At 45.7% G+C, this 24,507-nt stretch overlaps 1 protein-coding gene across 2 annotated transcripts in view; it reads left to right on the plus strand.

Annotated features, from left to right (window-relative positions):
- Positions 1 to 610: 610 nt before the first annotated feature.
- Positions 611 to 24,507, plus strand: part of rad54b (RAD54 homolog B) — a 72,856-nt gene continuing 48,959 nt past the window's right edge. For both annotated transcript variants that reach the window (XR_014620780.1, XM_084336261.1), the window contains exons 1-3: positions 611 to 723; positions 2,004 to 2,201; positions 6,743 to 6,953. Coding sequence is in view for 1 of the 2 variants with exons in the window: in XM_084336261.1 (XP_084192387.1) it covers positions 2,043 to 2,201; positions 6,743 to 6,953 (370 nt within the window). In the remaining variant the exon portion in view is untranslated. The remainder of the gene's footprint in view (positions 724 to 2,003; positions 2,202 to 6,742; positions 6,954 to 24,507) is intronic.

Genomic DNA, 24,507 nt, shown 5'->3' on the forward strand with positions numbered 1-24,507 from the left:
CTGTATGTTGCATACTTAATGTCATTATGAATTGAAATTGGGGGACCCTGGTGTAAACAACACGGAAGTCTTTCTCTGGTCTGCATGCATCCCCTATTCCCCTTAACAATTGTGTGTATTGAGCTGTACTGTATTGTACCCATTCTGCAATCTGTTAATAACGTTTTCAATCAATCAATCAATCAATCAATCAATCAATCAAACACACACACACACACACATACACCCGCACATGTGAAGGACATCAAGATAAATAAAACTGCTAAATAGATTAGTTTGTTTTAGCAACTGCATGAAAAAGCGCAACTGTCAGTGAATGATGACTCGTTTCCCCATTCTACTCAATTAAAATATAGGTTAACTGGTTAAAAGAAAAAATTTACGTTTTCCAGATATATTGCAAGTGGTCACCTAGGACCAGCTGTCCAAAAGGCAGCAGGCCAGAGCGGTGGGCCACGCCGGCAGCGTGGCAGGTGTGCTGCTGTTGAAAACAGAGAATGCTCTTTGGGTAAAATTTGTCGACCCCGCCCACTGTAGCCCACAGCCAATGGCCTTTCACGAAACTTCAGCGGGAGAATTAGACAGACGTCACGGGAGAGTTGAGAGAGAGAGAGAAGAAGACGAGACGGGAAGTGTTCTGTGGTTGTTGTTTTGTTCTGTTTACGTTGAATTAAAGAGAAGAGATTTAAAAAAGCTTGTTTACGACTTAGCCGTCTTCTTCGGGTATGTAACATGTAACATTCACACGATATAAAACAGTATACTACTGTTCTACCCGGCCAGAGAGACTAGATAATGTCAGTGTTGCTTGAGGTTGGGAAGGGAACTCAGGTTAGTAGTTGTCCCACTCTGTTTGTGTTTTGCTCAGGTTTTTGCTTCAAGCCTCGAGACATATCGGGGCCCACTCTCCCAAAAGTAATTTAGCACTGAGTTCTTCGTACTCCTTTGTGAAATCAATGAAGAGTGACAATATAAACACTACGATTGAAATGAGTGTATATGATTCAGATTATTTTATTGTCACAGCTTTACGTGAGATGCTTCTTTTCCCGGCTCCTCAACCATAGTAGATTTGTAAACAACAATACACAACGATCTATACAAACTGTACAATACAACGCATATGTTTTTACAAGGTGTAATACGTGTGCTTGTGTGGTGTGTAAGTCGAGGTGTTTTTGTGTGTATGCACATGAATCGGATTCTGATGTCATTTTGAATGCATCCTCATCACTTAATGATGCACTTAACTAAGATACCTTCCTGACTGACCAATGAATGAATGAAAACTTTATTTAACAGATTGCAGAATGGGTACAATCAGGGGCGTAGCTGGGGGGGGGGGTAGTTTAGGATGAATCCAAGGGCCCAGCACTGGGGGGGGGCCCAAAAAAAATGTTTTTTTTTTTTTTTTTTTTTTTTACTAGACATCACTCAGGTGTATTATTGATGCTCTCATTGATACTATGTTTGTTTCTGAAGTGTGTGTGTGTGAGATATATAGAGCGAGAGGGGGGGCTTTGGTAGACTATTGCATTGGTCCATTCATTGAAGATGAACGCAATGCGACATCCTTTACTAGGCTCACCCACCAACAGTGCAGGTGCTGAACTGCTGATCCGAATGTATAGGTAAAAACCATATTATTATCAATAAAAAAATGGCCAAAAAAAAATTCCGCTTGCGCGCTTACGCGCGCTCGCATTCACTGGGGGCCTACAAATACATTCTTTCATGGGGCCCAGAATCTGGAGCTACACCCCTGGGTACAATAGTATACAACAGTACGGCTCAATACATACAATTGTTAAGGTGATGCAGACCAGAGAAAGACGTTTGTCTTGTTTACATCAGGGTCCCCCATTTTCAATTCATAGTGACATTTATGACATACACAACATACATGACATCATGACATTTATGGCATAGGGACATACATGACATACAGGTATATAGTACATTACATTTGTGACCAAACAATATCTGTTGTCATTTATTTATAGTCTTGGGAGACACGGCTTACTTCAGTAAGTTAAAGAAGAATGCGGCGCTCTGGGGCCCCCAGCCAGCTCCTGGGTAATGCTGCGAAGAGGCCCCGGTTTATACCGCCAGGGGCATCTCTGCTCGGACCCCCATCAGACCCCCTGGCCGATGCTGAACCCCTGGCCCCCAAACTCAGCCTCAACAATGCCTTGAATAAGGTAACCTACTCAGATTTAGCCTCTATAACAGTTATTCCTCATACAGTAACCCTGTCATTCAGATTATTTTATTGTCACAGCTTTTGTCATTGTCACGTTCAGAAAAACGTTAGATGCTTGTTCTTCCCGGCTCCTCATCCATAGTAGATTTGTAGACAACAATAATCAAATAAAATAAAATTTATTTGTAAGGCCCGACAACTGCACGTTAATGTCCCCATGGGCCGGACACGTCTTCTTTAAACAAGTCAAGAAGAAACATCACAATAAATCAAGAACAAACCAAAAACACCATGAAATGTAAAATAAATAATAATAAATAAATGCAACACTCTCAGACATATCCAATGCAAAGGTAAGGAAAAACTCACTAAAAACCTAGCAATAGGAAAAAAGCACCACAGGCAATGTGGAGGGGAGAAACCTTAGAAGGGCCGTTCAAGGGGGGATCTCCCTTCTTAGATGTCGGTGATAGTAGTGTTGCTATAAAACAAGCGAAACAGTTGGTAAGCATGTATATACGTGTAAAATGAAACACAAATAAGTACATGCAATAGCAACTGGGGTACATAAGAACATTTTGAAAGATTGAAAATAGAGCTGATGACGGATCCATTTGAGGTATGGGGTCGGCGTAGAGAGGATCGCATCCTCCCGGCCATCATCACGGGACGTCCACCACTCCGGTCATCACCACGAGACATCCACTCACAGGGAGACGGGGACAGGCGTTAGACAGTTTGCGTGTTTGTGATTGGCGGACATAGCAATAGATAGCATATATGTGAATAGAATAGAAGTACTTAACCCAGCAATTAACTAGAACAGGCATGGTTTAGACGTTGTAGGTCGGACAGAAGACGGTATGAAGCTGATCCATGACCTCAATGGTGCACATAACCAATGTGGGGGTAGAACAGTCACTGCAATCTTGGCCATCACACTGAGACATCCACCACCTTGGTCAACACTATGAGACAACCACTCAGAGAGATGGGGGCAGGGGTTATAGAGTTCCCATGTTTGTACAATACACAATACACAACGACAAGGTAAAAAGAAACAGTGGATAAATTAAAAATGAATTCTTCTAGTGTAAATAGCAGCTGTGTGGTGTGTAAGTCACTTAAGGACGGTGCTTTTGTGTATATGCTCATGTGATAATTTAGAGTCTGTCAGTAGTGGAAGTAGCTGTTCAGTGTTCAGTATATAGTGTTCATTTTATTGTTTACACTGCTTATTCTTAGCTTTACTATAATTGTATTGCTTATATTTATGTCTTCTACTGTTACCATGTCCATATCTGTACCTCCACTCCCCCATGCTGCTACAGTATGATGCCTGAATTTCCCCAAGAGGATCAATAAAGGAATATTTATCTTATAACTCTGTCATTCCCATACTATTTCCAGTGTTATTAGTCATTTATAAGATGAGAGGTTTATTGTTCCGAAGGTTGAAACTGCATCATTTTCAGCAGAGCCACACAACAATATAGATGTAAGTAAATAAGACTCTCCCTCCAAATGCATAACGACTCAATTGGGATGGGTGAAAAATACAGAAAAGACCCCCCCCCCCCACAAAAAAAAATACATAATGATGAGAGAGAAAATCACAATATAAGCCGTATAGTGAAAGCAGACACCGGTAACCTAGTGGATCTGTATCGTATTCCTATCAGGGTTTCCACAGTCATGAAGATCTTGGGAGATCTTTCAAGTTATGGACTTTGAAAATATTATATCCAGGCCTGGAAATGTTTTGGAAAGTTATGAAATGGCGATAAACTTTTGGAAAAGTCAGATTATTGTCATAAGTTTATAATTTGTGAGACAAAAATATGTCAGAGAGACTGTAGCAGTTTAATCTTTTTGTTCACTTCCAACCTCTACCCACAGTAAAGCTTTCATAACAAGTTTACAGTTTCATAGCAGTTAAAATAAAGTTTGATTACACTGCAGAAATATAGTTGTGGTACATTGGCTACATCACCCCCATCCTCCACGATCTCCACTGGCTCCCCATCATGTACAGGATTCAGTTAAAAATTCTACTCATCGGGGCGGCTAAGTGGCGCAGTGGGCAAGGCGTTCGCCACTAACGCAGGAGATGCTGGGTTCGAGCCCAGCTCTCTGCGTTGCTTCCGGCTTGGCTGGTCGTTCATACTAATACAATTGGCAGTATTAGGGGGTGGGAAAGCCGGTGGGTGGGGATCGGACGTTGTGGACAGCAACTCCTACAGGTCGGTTGGTGCGCCTGTACAGCAGAATCAGGAAGCAACGGGGGCAGCGTGAGCCTCCCACGCGTTACTCCTCGCCGCTGAGAGATCGCGCTGTACAGGTGAAAAGATGCGACAGCTGCCTCCTCGTGTACCGGAGGGGACACGTGATGCAAGGCTTGGTCCACATTGCAGCCGACCAGTGGGAGGCATGGTCTAACAATGTTCGAGACAGGGGAGGGTAGAATTGGATAATATGAAATTGGGATGGGAGAAAAATAGAAAATGGGGAGAAAAAGTAGATAAAAAAAAATTCTACTCATCGCCTTCAAAGCCCTCAACAACCTGGCCCCCTCCTACCTCTCTGACCTCCTTCTCCACCACACGCGGCACGCCTATCCGCTGCCTCGGGTCCGCAGATGCTAACCTCCTCAAACCCATCAAAACTAAGCTCCGGACGTGGGGCAACAGGGCCTTCGCTGAAGCTGCCCCCACCCTCTAACGCCCTTCCCAACCATATCCGTCATGCAGACACTCTTTCATCATTCAAAAAAGCCCTCAAAACCCACCTTTTTACCCTTGCTTTCGACAGCCTGCCCAGCAGCATTAAACAGGCCCCCAGGTTATCTGGCTTCAAAAAGTATGTACGAACATGGCTATCGGTATAGGAAAGAGAGGGTAGTAGCATATTTATTATTCTTTTATCTTCAACTGTATATGCATATTGTATCTTAATGTTTTATGATGTTTTATAGGGGTGTAACGTTGCATCGATTAATCGAAATGCATCGATTCTAATGTGTTAGAATCGATAGATCGATTTGAATATGTTAGAATCGATTATAATCTAAATTAATCTAAATTAAAAAGAATATATATATATATTAGTGCTGTCAATCGATTAAAATATTTAACTTGATTAATCGCATGATTGTCCATAGTTAACTCGCGATTAATCGCAAATTAATCACTTTTTTTCCCTACCTTAAACAGATCTTTTTCAAGTTCCAAGTTTTAATACTCTTATCAACATGCGAGTCAACAAAATGCTTGCTTTATGCAGCCATTTAACACAAAAGGATGATCCTCATGCATTGCAAATTTGCATCAAATTCAAAACAGAATAATGCACAAAATAACTTAAAAGAAAATAATAATTTAAAACAATGAATAAAGTGTGCATGAAATAATAGGGGAAAGAAAACGTTAGGAACTTGTTACATTCACCCACACAAGGGCTGAGTAATCACCCCCCCCCCTCTCTCTCTCTCTCTCTCTCTCTCTCTCTCTCTCTCTCTCTCTCTCACAAACACTCTTCCCAGCTCTCTTTCTCTCTTGCCCCTTCCTCATCTCTCTCACCCCCCTCTCTCTCACACACACACACACACACACACACACACACACACACACACACACACACACACACACACACACACACACACACACACACACACACACACACACACACACACACACACACACACTTCAGAAACAAACATAGAGCATAGAATGAGAGCATCAATAATACACCTGAGTGAAGTCTAGTTAAAAAAAAAGAAATAAAAAAAAAAGTAATTTTTTTTGTTAATCGTGAGTTAACAAAAATAGTGGCGTTCATAGAATCGGGCGATAACGCGTTAATACTGCGTTAACTTTGACAGCCTTAATATATATATATATATATATTTTTTTATGTATTTTTTTGTGTATTGTTTTTATTGACCTATAGTCCATTCATGCTGAGTGAATCAGTTCCCCAAGCCACATTTGTGTATTCAACATTTTTGGGGGAATTAACTGATAGAAAATTTATCAAAAATGTATCGAATCGTGGTCAAATGAAGAGATTTCATGATGCATTGAATCGTTGCCTGAATAATCATAATCGAAATTAATCGTTGTGAGGTCGCATCGTTACACCCCTAATGTTTTATGTTGATGTATGTCCTGTTTCTTAATACCAGGGACCATGATGGAAATAAGTGCTTGCATTTTATCATGTTTTTATCCCTTGGATGATGTCTCTAATCCACAATGAAATCAATCAATCAATCCTTGAGCAAGAAATCTAACCCCTAATTGCTCCCCATGAGCAGGTTGGCACCTTGCATATTGGTTACCTCCGCCATCGGTGTGTGAATGTGTCAGTCAATGGGTAAAATGTGAGGAACAAATTGTAAAGTGCTTTGGATAAAAGCGCTATATAAATACACCATTTGCCATTTATATACAGTAGCTATAGATAAATCCACAGTCTGATATTTGCGCTTATTTCGAGCTCATCTAGATTTCAAACGTCCCTCTCTTTCTTTCTCCATAGGTCCAGAGGAGTTTAACAGCCCCAGCTCAGAGCACTGGGGGGTACGAGGCTCCTGCCCTCCCTGTGAAGCCCCCACCCTGTGTCGGGCAGGCTGCCCCTCCGGACATGTCCAGGGCTCTGGCTCGTGTACTGAGCGCAGCCGAAAGCAAAGAGAATGAGACGGAATATCCCAACACTACACCAGCAGACACAGAGGACCACCGGCCAGCAGGTAAGACGCTTATTCATGCAGTGAGTCATGGTGGTGTGTGTGGGCAGTTCTGTTGACATGGAGAACCATGGGTGTGGGTGACTTGGGCTAATTGCTCAAGGTTTGGCAACAATCTAGATCTTGAGAGAAGATTTCTTTGTTCTATCACCCATGCAACTGGTGCGGAATACAGCAGCCAAGACTTGATTCTAAGTAGGGAATAGGGTGTACCAATATGTCAGTGCCAAATACCAATTGGAACGGAGCCTTAAACTTGAGCTAATGCAGAGTACTGATCTGTTGTACTACTTGTAAGTATAGACTTACACTGCAGGTTGTGCTCATTGAGATAGTGCATTCTTACCATTACATTTACATTTAGTCATTTAGCTGACGCTTTTATCCAAAGCGACTTACAAGTTCTGCACGACAAGTCATCAGGAAGGGCACAAATCTGAGTAACAATGTTCACCAAAGTGTTGAGTGCTACAGTGTAGGTTAGTATATTAGGACAAGTGCATGACAATAAGGTTAGTTAGGGTTAGATCTAACCATGTGTCTATGACTCAAACATGTCAAGCTTTTTGACATCTTGCATACAGTATGGCTATTAGGGAATCATCCAATACCAGTAACCTGTTTTGTCCTGGTATCTGTCTGATATCCAGGGAATATATTTAGATCCCGCCTCCTCCCGGTAGCGTGTCACAGTAAGCAAAACATTTAACTAGGGGTGCACCGAATGGGAAATTCTTGGCCGAAACCGATACCGAAAATAGGAAACAGTTGGCCGAATGCCGAAAGGCCGAAAATGATTCATAGAATAGAATTTTTTTTTACCAATGTTGTTCAGCTACCTGATTATGGAAAAAATATATGATTATGGCAAAACTTAAAGGTGACATGTACTATAAATGTCATTGTTCAGTCTCTAGCATTGTATTATAGTAATAGGAGTTTGTATCAATGTGTTTTAGTGTCTAAATACCATATTGGCGGATTGCTCTGATTCAGCTCAGCCCCTTTCCTCCTCCAGTAAATCAGGCCATTTTGATTTGAACGTCTGAGTCACGTCATTCGGACGCTGGGTAGCGCACAGTGATGCGATTGGCTCTGTGGTTGGAGCTAATGCCCGCCTACTTCCTCATACTGCGAGGCAGTATGAAACCCGACACCTCTGCATACTCTGGAGGGAGAGAGAGAGAGAGAGGGAGAGAGAGAGAGAGAGGGAGACAGAGAGAGAGAGGGAGGGAGCACTTGGGGGGGGGGGGGGGGACCTGCCGCGCCACACGGGAGGTGGGACCCTCTCGAAAACGAGGGGGGGGGGCCTCCCTTCCTCCCCTCTCCCGTGTGGCGCGGCAGGCCCCCCCCCCCCCAAGTGCTCCCTCCCTCTCTCTCTCTGTCTCCCTCTCTCTCTGTCTCTCCCTCTCTATCTCTCTCTCTCTCCCTCCAGAGTATGCAGAGGTGTCGGGTTTCAAAGACGGCCTGTCTTTTTCTCTCTCTCTCTCTCTCTCTCTCTCTCTCTCTCTCTCTCTCTCTCTCTCTCTCTCTCTCTCTCTCTCTCGCACCCCCCCCCCTCTCTATCTCTCTCTGTCTACCTCTCTCTGTCTATTCATTCATTTTCATTCATTCATTCATACCAGTGGACTGACTGTCACTCAAAGTGCTTATGGGCGGAGCCAGGCCATAACAGCCTGAAATCTTGGAGCTGAAAAATGATGGTTTTGAGTACTTGATTAGAAATATAAAACAATGCATTTTTTGGAAAAAACACCTTACAGGTGTCTTCAATAGACTAACAGGAATTGTGTAAAGTTGCCCAAATAGTGCTAGGAATAGCAGTACATAGCCCCTTTAACTTAAATAATAAATAATCACTATTATGGGTCTTTTTGTATCACAAACAGTACTGTATTTGCAAATCTGGTATGTCATAAATGTATAGATGTAGCAGTACTGTCTATCTGTATGTCATGTATGTCATATATGTCCTGATTAATTGAAAATGGGGGACCCTGATGTAAACAAGACGAAAGTCTTTCTCTGGTCTGCATCCCCTTAACAATTGTGTGTATTGAGCTGTACTGTATTGTACCCATTCTGCAATCTGTTAATAAAGTTTTCAATCAATCAATCAGAGAGAGAGGGAGAGGGGGGCGGACATCTGTGCTCTACTGAGCGCACCTTTCTAGTCCCCAGATGAACGTGCTCTCTTGACTTTGGCACAGTAGACGCGCGACAGACAGCGTCAATGTGAGAAACACAATCCCTCCCCCTCTCACTCTGAATAATATGCATATTAGATCACTCAGTGATTAACCGCGACAGGCATATAGTAAATAAGGATAAAGCATGTTAAAGACGCATTTATTGGACTCGTTGCGCGCAGAGTTTACATAGAAACAGCGCGACTCCCGAGTCCCAAGAGGAGTATCACGCAGGACTGAAGAGCTCACAGCGTGCATGTAATGACTGAATCCGCGTTTTGATGACATCATCACAACAACACGCGTTAGGTTACACAGGGCTGTACGTTAACTTTTTTTGCACATAGTTTTGTAGCACAGGCCAAAATCTTGTAGCACAAGTATAAAACGTGTTATATTTGTAACAGTCACAAATGTGCCTATTGTATTTGTGTTATTTAGTTGCAGTGCCATGTTTGGCTGTCATTTAGTATATCGCCATGTGTTATTATTACTATGATACTCTCATATGCTATTTTCAATTAATATCATAAACAACATAAGGAATATTAGCATAATTTTGAGTGGACTGAAGGAATGAGTCAGCGTTAATAGTTTTAAATGCAAATAATTTATTGAAACATAGAAGTGGGGTCGGTTGGGACACACACACACACACACAATGGGGGACCCTGATGTAAACAAGACAAACGTCTTTCTCTGGTCTGCATCCCCTTAACAATTGTGTGTATTGAGCCGTACTGTACCCATTCTGCAATCTGTTAAATAAAGTTTTCATTCATTCATTCACACACACTGTTTCAACTCACCACCCCCGCATCATATTGTAGTCTAGTCTGTCTTCAAACTTCCACTCCTCTCGAAACTTGTTTATATTTGAATATCATCATTATCTGTCCATCCTCAGTTTACTATAATATACTCCTGTCCTGAGTCCTGACTAGTGACTTCATTGTCTTTCCAAACGCACGCACGCACACACACACACAGGGAAGGGGAGAGAGTGCCCCCCCATTTCCCTTTCCACACTGTGTCTGCTGGCTCTGCGCCTCTGATCAGGATTAGCTTGTTAGCTTGCTAACGTTGTAGTGATTGTAATGGTACATAAACGTTAATTTCGGGCGATGTGCGCATAAAGGAATGGCGACGGTGCAAAGCATGTAGATGCATTTGACCCGTTGCGAGAAAGAAAAAACACCACGGACTTATTTCGGGACGTGTAGGCGCACTGCTGTGTTAACGCAGCAGTGCGCACCAACCGACCAACGCGCTGCTCCTTGCAGAAGCACGGATAGGGCGGATACGACTCGTCGAGTTGTCACAAGAGTTTTTTCAAAATAAGAGTATCATATGCACCTGAACGTCGGAGCCTAGCTGGAGCTGCGCGTGGGCAGAAATGAGACCCGCTACAGGATTTTCAAAATAAGAGTATCTATATGAACCGAATCCCTATCGCACCAGTGCTACTGAAGTAAATCCATCCATCGCACAGACAGCTGTTGCTGTAGCACGTGCGATATATATGTCGCACTGTACACCCCTGGGTTACAGGTTGTTTCTGTTTTGGTGATATATTTTCGGTGAAAAAACTCTTTCGGCCGAAAGCCGAAAGGCCATTTTTAGCCATTTTCGGCCGAAAACTTTCGGTGGTTGAAATTTCGGTACATCCCTGGCTACATTTAACCCCTAACTGCTCCCGATGAGCAGGTTGGCACTCTGCCGTCGGTGTGTGGGTGAATGTGAGGCATGAGTTGTAAAGTGCTTTGGATTAAAGCACTATATAAATGCAGTCCATTTTCCATATCCTGACCTCTACCAGTGTACACCCCTAATACTGAGAGTGTAACTGAGGGGTACAATTCCCTGACTGTATTACTAGATATGATACTTACTACCACTACCTTTGTACTTAATATTCGGCCACCCAGTACTCGGCATAAATATATTATGATGAACACTGTCACGTAGATGAAACGGATCCAACACAAATGTACAAATTAGAAATAGGTCTTTATTTCTACACAGCGATGGTGTGTAGAGCAAGCACTTAATCAAATCAATCACATTTATGAATGGGAATTAGTATGCACTTTTATGGCAAGAGTATTCGTCGGTATATCAATAGAGAATGTCCAATCTCTGAAGGCGCAGGTGGTACATATACGACCTGGAATAGTTAAGGAATAAAAGCAATGATACTTTAATGATTATAGGCTGGATACACTAGGGGGGGTTAATCCGGTCGCTTGTAAGCCGACAGGAGTAGGAAGGGGGGGGGGGGGGTAGAATCCGGCTGCCTCATCCGGCCAAGGGTATCCCAGGTGAACCCACTGTAGTGCCGTTCAATGCGCCGGCGATCCTTGGACCGCAGATGAAAGCAGATGGACTCTTTGTGGGCCGGCGTCCTCCGGTCCACGGAGGAGAGACGTGAAGCGACCTCGTCTTGCAGAGCGTCTCCTCACCTTGCGTCCTCTCCAGGGGGGGGGGGTTCCAACACACGGCAGTGTCGGGGGTCTTTATCCATGGAATAATCAACGTATACAAAGCATAATCCGTGCCTGGGAAGGCGGGCTGTCGTCGGTAGAATAATCCGGTATACAGGTCCACTCGCTCGTTGGCTCTGGGGCTCCTCGGGTGCAGCTTCACGTGGGGTCAACCACCCTGGATAAGCAGCCAGTTCTCTGCCCGAAACGATGGGGTACTGACTACGGTAGTATTCTCACCGTACGAAGCACTATATATTAACAGACTATTATTAGCTTAATAGACTACGTCCAACTCGACGATATAGTGCCAAATATGACTATTCAAATATTAATATACACGATGTCTCAATACCGATGGTAGGCGAACTTGGCCTTACTCCCACACGTGGCGTCGCGGGGAGGCTTTACGTCTGTGACTCTATTGGAGGGTAAGAAACTGGACTGAAAAGGAAGTCCTACTTTAGTAGCGCAGTATATATACGCACTATGAACAAATAGTCCCATTAGTGGTGCGGTAGCCAGATTCCTACGCGGAACTAGGACTTGTTCGTACATGTTGAGCGGTACGTTTGAACTGGGTCTGAGGGGTATGGCAGCCTGGCACCAAGGTCTCGACCAATAGTAGAATGGAGACTATTATGGGATGTTCAGTAGGCTAGAATGGATATTCAATGCATATTGTACAAGGAATATACAAGGGATATCAGGGAATATTAGAGAATATACAAATACAATTAAATATATATATATAAATAAATATATATATTCGGTTTAATCTGGCCCTTCACAACAGCCACCCCCTGATTGGTCCCAGACCTAATCAGTTAAACAGAGACAGATTAATCGCGTTGTCTATTTACACATAAGGGTTTGTTGTAGGGGTCAGTCAACTTCACAAAGTCATAGGGTTATAGGGTCATGGTCATCATCGATTGTGTCTGGGAGTCGGGGCAGTTCTATGAGCCTCGCCACGGGACGGGTGTAAGTGCGACCCTGGACGAGCACTTCAGCTGCTCGGACCTTGCCGTTGGCACCGGTGATCACTTTGCTTACGCGGCCGGCCGGCCACATAGCTCTGGGCAGTGATTGATCAATAATCATGACGACTGTTCCTTCTGTCAAATTGTCTCTCTCCTTTACCCACTTCTGGCGGGTCTGTAGAGACGGTAGGTAGTGCAGTAGGAAACTGCTCCAAAACTTGTCGGCTAATACTTGGCTGTACCTCCACATTCGTCGGCCGTTCGCTTCTTCAGGCCGGTACATTGTCTGGGGTAATGCAGGATCTAGCCGCCCCATCAGGAGTGTGTTGGGGGTAACTGGGTCGATATCTGCCACATCACTGGAGACATATCCGAGGGGCTTCTTATTCTCAGCCTCCTCCTGACTGGCTTCCCTCGGGATAGGCCTGGGCCACTGTCCTTCCGGGAGTCTTAGGAATGCGGGGCCGTCACTGTAGACATTGCGACGGGTGAGGTCATCTAGGGGCATCCCCCGGGTGATGACGTCAGCTGGGTTCTGTTTTGTATCAACGTAGCGCCACTCTGTTTCTCCAGTTAACTCTTCGGTTAAGTCTTGAATCTCGGTGACTCTGACTCCCACGAAGACTTTGTACTTGCATGAGTCCGATTTGATCCAGGCGAGTACTGTCGTGGAATCTGACCACAGGATTGTTCTAGACACCGGTATGGTGAGCTCACGTTGGATGAGCGTGGCTAGGTGCGCTCCGGCTAGGGCTGCGCAGAGCTCTAGACGTGGGATAGATTGTTGCTTGCGTGGGGCTATTCTCGAGCGGGCGAGGACAAATGCTGTGTAGATCTCTCCCCCCTTTTCTTGGGCCCGCAAGTAGGCTACTGATCCGTATGCGACCTCTGAGGCGTCACTGAAGACGTGTAAGTCCATTTTACATGTCTCTGGCCTCACCGTGGGTGGGAAGTAGCTTCGGCGCATATTAACGCCTGGGAGTGAGTGGAGCTCCATCTCCCACTCTCTCCAGGTGGATGCAAGGTGTGCGGGAATGGGGTCGTCCCAGCCCTGGTCCTTGTCCCACAATGCTCGTACAATCATTTTTGCCCTGGTGGTGTACGGTAGAATACATCCTAGCGGGTCATATTGTCGGGCGAGTGTTGTGTACACACTCCGTCTGGTGGTCGGCGCCGCCGCCGGCCTTCCCTGCTCCGTAGTCAGGGGCTTGTGTCTGTAGTGAAGCGAATCTGTTTTGAATCGCCACACCAATCCCAGGGTCATCTCCTGGGCTTCTCCCGGGATTGTAGCCATCCAGGTCTCGCTGCTGGCTGCCTTGTCCTCGGAGGAGAGGCTGCGCAGTAGTAGAGTTTAATCAGGAGAGCCTCGGCTTCTTCCTGGGTTGAAAGGCTTTGTAGACAGTTGTCTACGTAGAAGCTGTTCTTTACGCTGTGTCGGACCTCTTCGTCCGCTGCTGGGTCCTCTGCTACATGTTTCTGTAGTGCAAATGTAGCACAGCAGGGGCTGCACGTCGTTCCGAAGGGGAGGACTTCCCATTGGTAGATGGCTGGGTGCTCATCTCCTGGCTTCTCTCTCCATAGGAACCGTAACAGGGGCTTGTCCTCCTCTACTAATCTCACCTGCAGGAACATTCCTTTAATGTCCCCGCTGATGGCCACCTTTTCCTGGCGGAAGCGGGGTAGAACGCCGAGTAGGGAGGGGCCGAGTGTGGGACCGGGCAGTAACTCTTTATTCAGATTTTGGGATCCGATCTGGTAGCTGCAGTTAAATACTATGCGGTCTTTACCGTTGTGATGGACCTTGTGGTGAGGCACGTACCACGATTCAGTGGTCTGGTCAGCCTCTTTAATGTCCATCTTTGTGACGTGTCCCGCTGTGATGAGCTTCTCAATCTCAGCGCGGTATACACTCTCTTGGGCGGGGTTCTTGGCTAAGCGCCGCTCCGTGTTCAGCAGGTACCGTTCTGTGGCGTCTGTCTTGGCGTGGAAAGTAGGCATTCCTTCTCGCCGCAGGAGTGGCGTGGCGTATCTCAACACGCCGTTGACCGGGACTCTCTTGGTCCCTGTCTCGAGGAGGTGAATGGCGTAAATGTCATCTTTAGAGCGAATGTCTTTCTTTCCGTTCTTAAAGGGCATTTGTTCCAAGGTCCATAACCGCTCTACGTGTTGCAGGAGTGCGGTTTCTCCCTTTGTGACTCGGGAGTGGAGACATCTAGTGGCTGTACTTCGGTTGAGAGATTTGGCGAGCGGGCCTTGGAGAGTCCATCCCAAACGGGTCTCGACTGCTGCAGGACAGCCTCGGGGTCCGGTATGAACCCGGTCTATCGGGACAATGAGGTCTGCATGGTCGGAGCCTATCAACAGGGTCGGCATAGCATTGTCTATGAGCGGGATCGGTAACTTGCGCAGATGTGCATATTTCTCCATCAGCTTGGCGACGGGGTATGTGTACCGCGACAGTCCTATTTCTTGGCTGGTGAAAGCGTCTGTGATCTGGTACCGTCGCTCAGGCTGGCCGCTTGCTGCGATAGAGAATGAGACATTCTCGCCCTTTATCGTCTTCAAATCTCGTCTTATTGTCCGAATTGTCATTTGGGTTTCGCTTCCCCGCAGCCCTAGCTGGGCCGCAGCGGAGGCGAGCAGAAGGGTCTTCTCTGACCCGTCATCGAGGACGGCGTAAGTGTCCAGGACTTTATTCTGGTAGCTTAGTGTCACACGCACTACTTTTAGGAGTACTCGGGCTCCACTGCTGCTGGCGGGATCGATGTACATGACGCTCGCTTTGCTGCTGGATGGTGCGGGTGAAGGGCGCCGTCTGTTACTGTCGTGAAGTATGTCCAGATGGGCTCCATCGCACTTGGTGCACCTTTTCTTTAAGCGGCATTCGGCTGCCATGTGTGAGCGCGCACAGCGAAAACAGCGCTTGTTGGACTTTATCCATTGACTTGCTTCCTCCGCGTTCAGCTTGGGGAAGGAGTCACATTGCGCTAGCCAGTGTTCTTTCTCACAGTAGGGGCACACTATCTTCCACTTCTCCGTTCTGGAGGGGGTACTGTGGCTCCTGCTGCTCGGTACTGACTCCGATTGGTGCATCACAGTCACCGATCTTCTTCCATCATTTAGTCGTCTGGTTCCTTCTCTGGAGCCAGGGGTGCTCCGTCCGAATGTATCTAGCCGTAGGCTGCTGACTTCTCTCGCCAGGAAGTCTGCTAGATCGAGGAGGTTCGGTTCGGGGCCATTCGGGTCTCGGTGGTCTCTCTGCCGCCTAAAACGCTCCTGTCGAGCGGGCGGCAGCTTCTCCAAGATCCTTTCCACATTTGAGTTGGCGTAAAGTTCATGCCTCCCCTTCTCTCTCTGCGCTCCCAACATCCCTACCAGGGACTGCACTCTGATGGACAGGTCGTCCAGTGCTCGATTGTCTATTGCTGGGGGTAAGCGGTCGATGTGTCGGATCTCCTGGATCACGTAATCCCATATGCGCCCATACCTCTGGTCCAATGCTACCAGCGCTGCTGTGTATGGGGTGGTGGAAGTCGCGTGGGCGAGCGCTATATTATGTGCGCGGGGTACCTTTAAGTGCTTCAGTAGGATGGCGTATTTATGGCGTTCATCCAATACATCCACCAACATGGTCTCCAGACACATGCGGAGTTCCGTATACTGGGCCCGGTTCTCTTGGGTGAAGTCGGGTACCATAGGCGTGCCAATGTATGACGCTGACTGTGGATACATCGGCGAGCGTTGGGGGAGAGGCCTCCTAGGCGAGTCTCCTCCCGCTCCTTGGTATGGGCTGGTACCGGCAGTGTACCATGGCCCGCTTGTCCAGGTGCTGTTCCTCGGTGCGGGTCGTGCGTCGTGCTCACCCGTGTATAGAGTCGGGGGTCTGTAGCGCAGCTCCGCGGGAGTATAGCCTGGGCTGTACCGGACCTCCTGGTCCGGTAGAGTACTGTGCTGTCGTCGGGCGTGGTTCTCCTCCTCTTCCTCTTCGTCTTCAGTTAGGTCATCCAGTGCTTGTAGTCTCTGGTTTAGCCTCTCCACAGGATATGCTGCTCCTTCCCGGTTGCTATGTCTCGCTTGGACCGGTGGGGGGAGGTGGTCTGTGGGGGGTATAGACCTCGTCTGTTGGTCAAGTTCAGGGTTGTTTACTCGGCTAGGGGATGCCGCCCTGGAGGTGTGTCTAGACGAGTTCCTGGAGCCTCTGGCGGAGGGAGAGGGTGTTGTCCGTCTGATCAGCTGTTCTATTAGTTGCGCTTGCTGTCTGTCGCGCTCTGCGTCCCGTAGAGCACCAGCAGCTGCTCGCTGGCTGTCTGCTCGGTCTCGGGCCACATTCTCTTCCCTCTGAATGCGTCTTATTTCTAGACGTATATGCTCTTCTTCGCTCCGCTGCTGGATCTGCAGTCGGTCGCGTTCAGCAGCGGCGTTCAGGCTGATGAGGAAGGCCTGCTGTAGGGTCCTCTCTGCCTCGCTGGGAGAAGGCGGTTGTATAGGGGAGCCTTCCCTCGGGGTACTCCTTGCGGAGCCTGGGAGCTCTATCTCCGCGGTGCTTTCCCCTTCTTCTTCCGTGCCGAGTTCTCTCTCGGTAGCGTTGTATTCCTCCCGGGACTCATCGGGGACTACTTCTTCAGTACTGGCGGGGTGTGAAGTCATGTCTGGTTCCCACTGGTCCCCACCGTGAACTTGGTCAGTTACATTAGAACCCGTAGGGGCCTCTATGGTCGGGGTAGTCTGGGCGTTGGGGTTAGACATACTTTTACTTTCTAGTTTTACCGCGTTTACTGTTAGTAGAAGACTAGGTTGTTGACTGACAGCGTAAGCCTCTAAGTACTGAGGGAGCCGTCGTTCGCGCTGCGGGCGTTGGTTAGGAGGATCGTTTCGTGGAGTGTTCATCATAGGCCATTTCAATATTAATAACACTATATTAATATTACACTGATTACCCTCCGGCTCGAAGGACCAATTGTAACTGAGGGGTACAATTCCCTGACTGTATTACTAGATATGATACTTATAAATATATTATGATGAACACTGTCACGTAGATGAAACGGATCCAACACAAATGTACGAATTAGAAATAGGTCTTTATTTCTACACAGCGATGGTGTGTAGAGCAAGCACTTAATCAAATCAATCACATTTATGAATGGGAATTAGTATGCACTTTTATGGCAAGAGTATTCGTCGGTATATCAATAGAGAATGTCCAATCTCTGAAGGCGCAGGTGGTACATATACGACCTGGAATAGTTAAGGAATAAAAGCAATGATACTTTAATGATTATAGGCTGGATACACTAGGGGGGGTTAATCCGGTCGCTTGTAAGCCGACAGGAGTAGGAAGGGGGGGGGGTAGAATCCGGCTGCCTCATCCGGCCAAGGGTATCCCAGGTGAACCCACTGTAGTGCCGTTCAATGCGCCGGCGATCCTTGGACCGCAGATGAAAGCAGATGGACTCTTTGTGGGCCGGCGTCCTCCGGTCCACGGAGGAGAGACGTGAAGCGACCTCGTCTTGCAGAGCGTCTCCTCACCTTGCGTCCTCTCCAGGGGGGGGGGGTTCCAACACACGGCAGTGTCGGGGGTCTTTATCCATGGAATAATCAACGTATACAAAGCATAATCCGTGCCTGGGAAGGCGGGCTGTCGTCGGTAGAATAATCCGGTATACAGGTCCACTCGCTCGTCGGCTCTGGGGCTCCTCGGGTGCAGCTTCACGTGGGGTCAACCACCCTGGATAAGCAGCCAGTTCTCTGCCCGAAACGATGGGGTACTGACTACGGTAGTATTCTCACCGTACGAAGCACTATATATTAACAGACTATTATTAGCTTAATAGACTACGTCCAACTCGACGATATAGTGCCAAATATGACTATTCAAATATTAATATACACGATGTCTCAATACCGATGGTAGGCGAACTTGGCCTTACTCCCACACGTGGCGTCGCGGGGAGGCTTTACGTCTGTGACTCTATTGGAGGGTAAGAAACTGGACTGAAAAGGAAGTCCTACTTTAGTAGCGCAGTATATATACGCACTATGAACAAATAGTCCCATTAGTGGTGCGGTAGCCAGATTCCTACGCGGAACTAGGACTTGTTCGTACATGTTGAGCGGTACGTTTGAACTGGGTCTGAGGGGTATGGCAGCCTGGCACCAAGGTCTCGACCAATAGTAGAATGGAGACTATTATGGGATGTTCAGTAGGCTAGAATGGATATTCAATGCATATTGTACAAGGAATATACAAGGGATATCAGGGAATATTAGAGAATATACAAATACAATTAAATATATATATATAAATAAATATATATATTCGGATTAATCTGGCCCTTCACAACAGAGAGACTGGACCGTAAACCCTATTTTATCCTCCTTTTACTGGTTACCAATTAGTTCTAGAATTGATTTTAAGATTCTACTCATAAGCTCAACAGGGTCTGGCCCTGAGCTAGTGGTTACTTCACTGACCTTTTAATCTCTTTATGAGCCAGCGTAGCCTCAGATCAACAAGGCAGGGCCTTTCTGACTATTTTAACACTTTGAATGCCCAGCAGGGGGCGCTCATTTAGTGCTTGAATGCCCACATCCACTCCAATGTTAACGTTAATATCGCCTAATCTATGTTTTAAATTATGGCTATGTGTCTAATCTGCCCGTCGCATTATCAATGACCTATTTCCAGTCAACATTGTCGAAGCAGATTGTTTTTTTATCGGTTCATTTTATTTCATAGCATTTAGAAAACCCCTCGTGTTCACGGAGAAAAAAGAGGATTCCATGATAATCGCCCCGTACTGTAATATTCTAGAACGTTGTCATTTGTCGGCCTATTTATGAATCGTTTTCAAATAAACGCTAGATTATCGATTCTCTCAGTTCCTGATCGCTCTCAGAGTTAAAAAGCCATATCACATAATCACATAAAAGCTTATATCTCTGGTCTGATTATCCTAAGACTGGTAACATAAATTCCTTACCTGAGATCAGATGGTATCCAAATGGATTATTCCAATTCCTGATCGCCATTCGAAAAAATCTATCATTTTATTGATCCCACGGGTATACTGTAAAAACACATAATCCCCGCTGCTCTGATGGTCCAGAGTGAAGCTGATCGACCCCGGTTACATGAGTGAGAAGTAAAATGTGGAGTCAGTTTTTTTTTTTCTCATTCATTTTCATTGAGTCCAATCCAAAAGGGTGAATTACCATCTGGGAGACGATAGGGGGCTCTTTTTTCACATCTGAGCGCCTCGTGTGGCTGATTTTCCAACGGTAGACTCGGTTGATGAAATATGAATTCAGATCGCTAATTTAAAAAAAAAAAACGAATATTCTCGTGATGGGCATTCAACCCGCGGGGGTAAACCCGAGAAAACTCGGGTTGGGCAATCAAAGTGTTAAAGTCCAGGCTAATGACTAAAGGTGAGCAGTAGGGTTGGGTACCGTTCACGTTTGAACCGATACCGGTACCAGTTCCTGTAATTCGATATCGGTACCAAACGGTACCTTTTCGGTACTTAACTCTATCTGTAATAACAAAAAGTTCCAAATGTCACAATTTCAGCATTGTTATTTATTTAGAACATTTAGTTATTTATTGTTGTAACTAGGGTTGGGCACCGAGAACCGGTTCCTAACTTCCGGTTTCGGAACCGCTAAGAAGATTCTGGAATCAAAGTAATCAAAACTAACTTTAGGTTAGTTGTAACGTTAGTTTAGGTTCGTGTTAACGTTAGATAATGTACAAAATAAACGTTTTCCGCTGCTATAGACGTCGCTCTTTTATTTTGAAACCCCCCAGAAAGGAAGTCATTGCTCTCGTTATCTGCTTGACTGTCCAGTGTCCGGTTGCTGGTTAGCTCCGAGCGTTAGTAGTATTATTATCAATACCAGCCATTGGATTACTGTTTTCTAAATTGGGGAGGCTTTTACTCATCAAGGTAAGAGGATTTCAAGTCATGGTATCTATAAACTTCAATCGGTTCGGATCTTTTGAATGAATGAGAACGTAAACAAACACGCCGTCACGTTGAAATCACTGGCAAGTATATTTGCTTATAAAACGTAATTGTCTAATTCAATAATTTTTTATTTCTCCACGTGGTGAATACACAGGTCACAACATGTTTACATGAACGTTTTGGAGTTGTATTTGGAGTGTATTCTGCAATCTGTTAATACACTTTTCAATCAATCAATCAAACTATACACTGTGTGGGAACGCCAGGCTCCGGCCCCTACTCACTTCCAGTGATGAAGCTAAGCTATGCTAACGGAGCGACTGTTCCCTAAGCCTAATGCATGCACAGAGACAAAAAGGTATGTATCTTCTTGTCTAACTCCAAGGAAGATGTTAAATAAGCTAATTTCCCAAAATGTTGGAGTTTTCCTTTAAGGGCTCGAAATTGCTTGGGTTTTGGTCATATGCTCCCGAAATGCTCCCGCTGTTTGGCTACTTCTATGTGCAGTGAAAACTACTTGAATGCTTTATAACCTAGTCATTGATTTAGTTCAGGGTAATCTAAGATTAGCCGCAGAGCTAACGCTAGTTAACGTGAGCTAACGCTAGTTAATCAAGCTCACAGAGAGAGATAAACAGCTGACAGCAGATAGTACAGGACGGTACAAATACAATAAAAAAGCGGGTGGGGGCTGTTGTGTAAACCTTGTACTCTTTAGTTCACATATAATAAGAGACGGATTATTTGCTTGCTCCACTAGTGCACAAAAACACAAACCAACTCACGTTACCACAACGCGTTACGGTATTTTCACAGCACTGTCGCAACATTACCGTAAAAAGGTGAACACCGTTGTGACCCACTCGCTCCACTAGTGAGGACTGGTCTCGCCCTCTGCTGGCGCGTGTGTGCATTACACTCAAAATTCTGTTTCACTGTAATAGAAACTGAAGCGCATCTGTGATTTTGACGGTTTTGACGCTATTGATTTTCAATACTGTCTGGATTTCTAAATACCCTGGTATACCGTAATACCGTCATACCGCCCAAGCCTACTCGGTAGTACCGGTGTAATTTGGTCGATACCCAATCCTAGTCAGCAGGCTTTTGCTGTCGGGCTCCTAGGAATGCCCTGCCTAAGAATCTGAGGTTAGCCAAATCATCTTTTAGGGCGTGTTCACACCTACGCTGTTTGGTCCACTTTAAGTGGACCATGGTCCCTTTAGATCGATAGTCTGTTTGGTTTGTACAGGTATGAACGCAAACCGAACTATAATGAGGACCAAACAACCGAACCATGGTCCTCTTGAAAAGTTGGGACTCGGTTAGTTTCAAAGTGGACCATGGTTCGTTTGCTGTTGGTGTGAACGCGATCGAACTTTATATAATACCTAACCTAGAGCAAATGAGTGACAGCGACCCAACTTTGCAGCGCCAAGTGACAGCTTGCGCGCGACCCAACTCAAATGAATGACAGGCGCGCGGACAGTCTTTCTCTTCCTCTCTCTGTCTCTCTAGACTGGCGCCGCGCGCGGACAGTCTCTCTCTCTCTCTCTCTCTCTCTCTCTCTCTCTCTCTCTCTCTCTCTCTCTCTCTCTCTCTCTCTATATATATATATATCTCTACTCTCTAGTCGACTTGCGCCACGCTCGTAATGACAGTATCTCTCTGCTTTATCACAAGAGACGCTGTCGGCAACTGTTTACGTTTGTGTGTGCTAGTCCAATAGATGAACGACTTGGCAGCATGTCCTTTGTTTACAAATTAGATCCGCACCAAACAGGGCAGTGTGAACACAGACCAAAATCAAACAATGTATCATTTTCACATTTGGTCCACCAGAAAGTCCGGACTATCCGCGGATAGTCCGGACTATCCCTGGACTTTCAGGTGTGAACACGCCCTTAAACAGCAAGAAGAAGAAAAAGAAATTTCCTCGAGCAATGTAACTTTGGGCACAATCTGTGGTAATGTGAAGGTTCCTGGTTTGACCCTGGCTCCTCCCAGCAGCGTGTCGATGAGCAAGACACTGAACCCCTAACTGCTCCAGACGAGGAGGTTGGCACCTTGCATGGTTGCTTCGGCTGTCAGCGTGTGTGTGTGCGTGTGCATGTGTAAGTTGTGAAGCACTTAGAATAAAAGTGCTTTAAAAATTCAGCCATTTACATTTGTTCATATTCTTTGCTTTGCATTATTTTCTGCATCGCTGTTTGGAGGGTTCTCTGGTGTTCAGCCCAGCTCTGTGATTTAGCTTGATAAAGAAGCAATGCTTTTCTTCGTGAAAAAGTTCCACTATTCCATTATTAATATTGGTGTACTGCAGTGTTATAAGCACACAAGAAACAATATTCTTCTGTGAAGGTTATGGCTGTGCTATATACACTATTCACACACTTCCTTTGGGAATCATATTTTGCACACATCATTTCAGGGATGAACATCAGTCCACAGTAGGGGAGAACGGGGGACGTTGTCACACGGGTAGGTTGTCACATTCATTATATTTCACCACCAGAGGGTCCTGTCTCCCATATTTTGGTATTTAAATGTCCAGAATTGGGGTCAGAGTTCACCTACATTGTCATCTTTGGAGTGAAACAGCTGAACTTGAGGTGAGAGGACTTTTTGTGTTTTTCATGTCCATTTGTAAATATTCCGCTCCTCAGTATTTTTCTTCTAGGCTTTTACACAATTGGTTTATAATGAAAGAATTATTACCCTTAAAAAGTGTGAAGGGATAGCTATAGTTTAGATTGTTGTTAGTTAGCTAACTAGTTGTTAGATGGCTGTTAGCCTTGATCACTATCAAGACATTCCAGTTGGGGTTGGTCGTCACATTTTCTTTGGGGTTGGTTGTCACATGTTGTGTAGGCTATTATTGTTAGGCCGATTTATTGTGTTCTTATTTTGTTATATAGGATGGCCTAAAGATGTGTTTCCTGTTTATGTTCATGTTAAGATGCATTAAGTTATGTATTTTGTGGCGGCTACGTGGCGTAGTGGGCCAGGCTTGGCCGTATTAGGGGGTGGGAAACTGATGGGTGGGGATTGGGCGTTGTGGACAGCGACTCCTACAGGTCGGTTGGTGCGCCTGCGCAGTAGAATCAGGAAGTGTCGGGGGCAGCGTGAGCCTCCCACGCGTTACTCCTCGCCACTGAGAGATCGAGCTGCGCAGGTGAAAAGATGCGACTGCTGTTACCTCAAGCACCGGAGGGGACTTGTGCTATGTATGACTTAGTCCACATTGCAGCCGGCTTGTGGGAGGCAAGAAACAGCGTTCGTGACAGGGGAGGGTTGAATTGGATGATACGAAATTGGGATGGGAGAAAATATAGAAAATGGGAGAAAGAATGGATCAAAAAAAAAAAGGGTTATGTATTTTGTCAACTTGTCAATGCAATTAAACTTTCAAATTTAGTTCTGCCTTAGTGCCTTGTCTTCTTTTTAAGATTTTCCCCATTAAAACACATGGTGACAACCAACCCCATAGTGTGTGACAACCATCCCCATGATGGGGTTGGTTGTCACAATGTGTCAGAGTGTCTTTGATAGGTGATTAACTCTTTGTTACAATACGTTGGAAAATGAGAGGGATACACATTTCAAGCCAACATCTTAAGCTTCAATTTAATGTAGGAATGACTATTGAAAGATGTTTTGATGATGAGCAATTCACACTAGAGTAAAAAGTGTGACAACTATCCCCGTTCTCCCCTACTGACTGGAGCCACACACATATTATAAAACATTTACATCTGAATGAATACGGAGGTAGAGTAGTCATCTGGTAATCAGGAGGTTCCCGGTTCGATTCCCGTTCCTCCCGGGCAGAATGTCGAAGTGTCCTTGAGCAAGACACTTAACCCCTTACTGCCCCAGATGAGCAGGTTGGCACCTTGCATGGTCGCCTCCACCGTCGGTGTGTGAATGTG

The sequence above is a fragment of the Notolepis coatsorum genome (assembly GCF_963971535.1).
Source record: "Notolepis coatsorum genome assembly, chromosome: 19".
NCBI classification, from domain to species: domain Eukaryota; kingdom Metazoa; phylum Chordata; class Actinopteri; order Aulopiformes; family Paralepididae; genus Notolepis; species Notolepis coatsorum.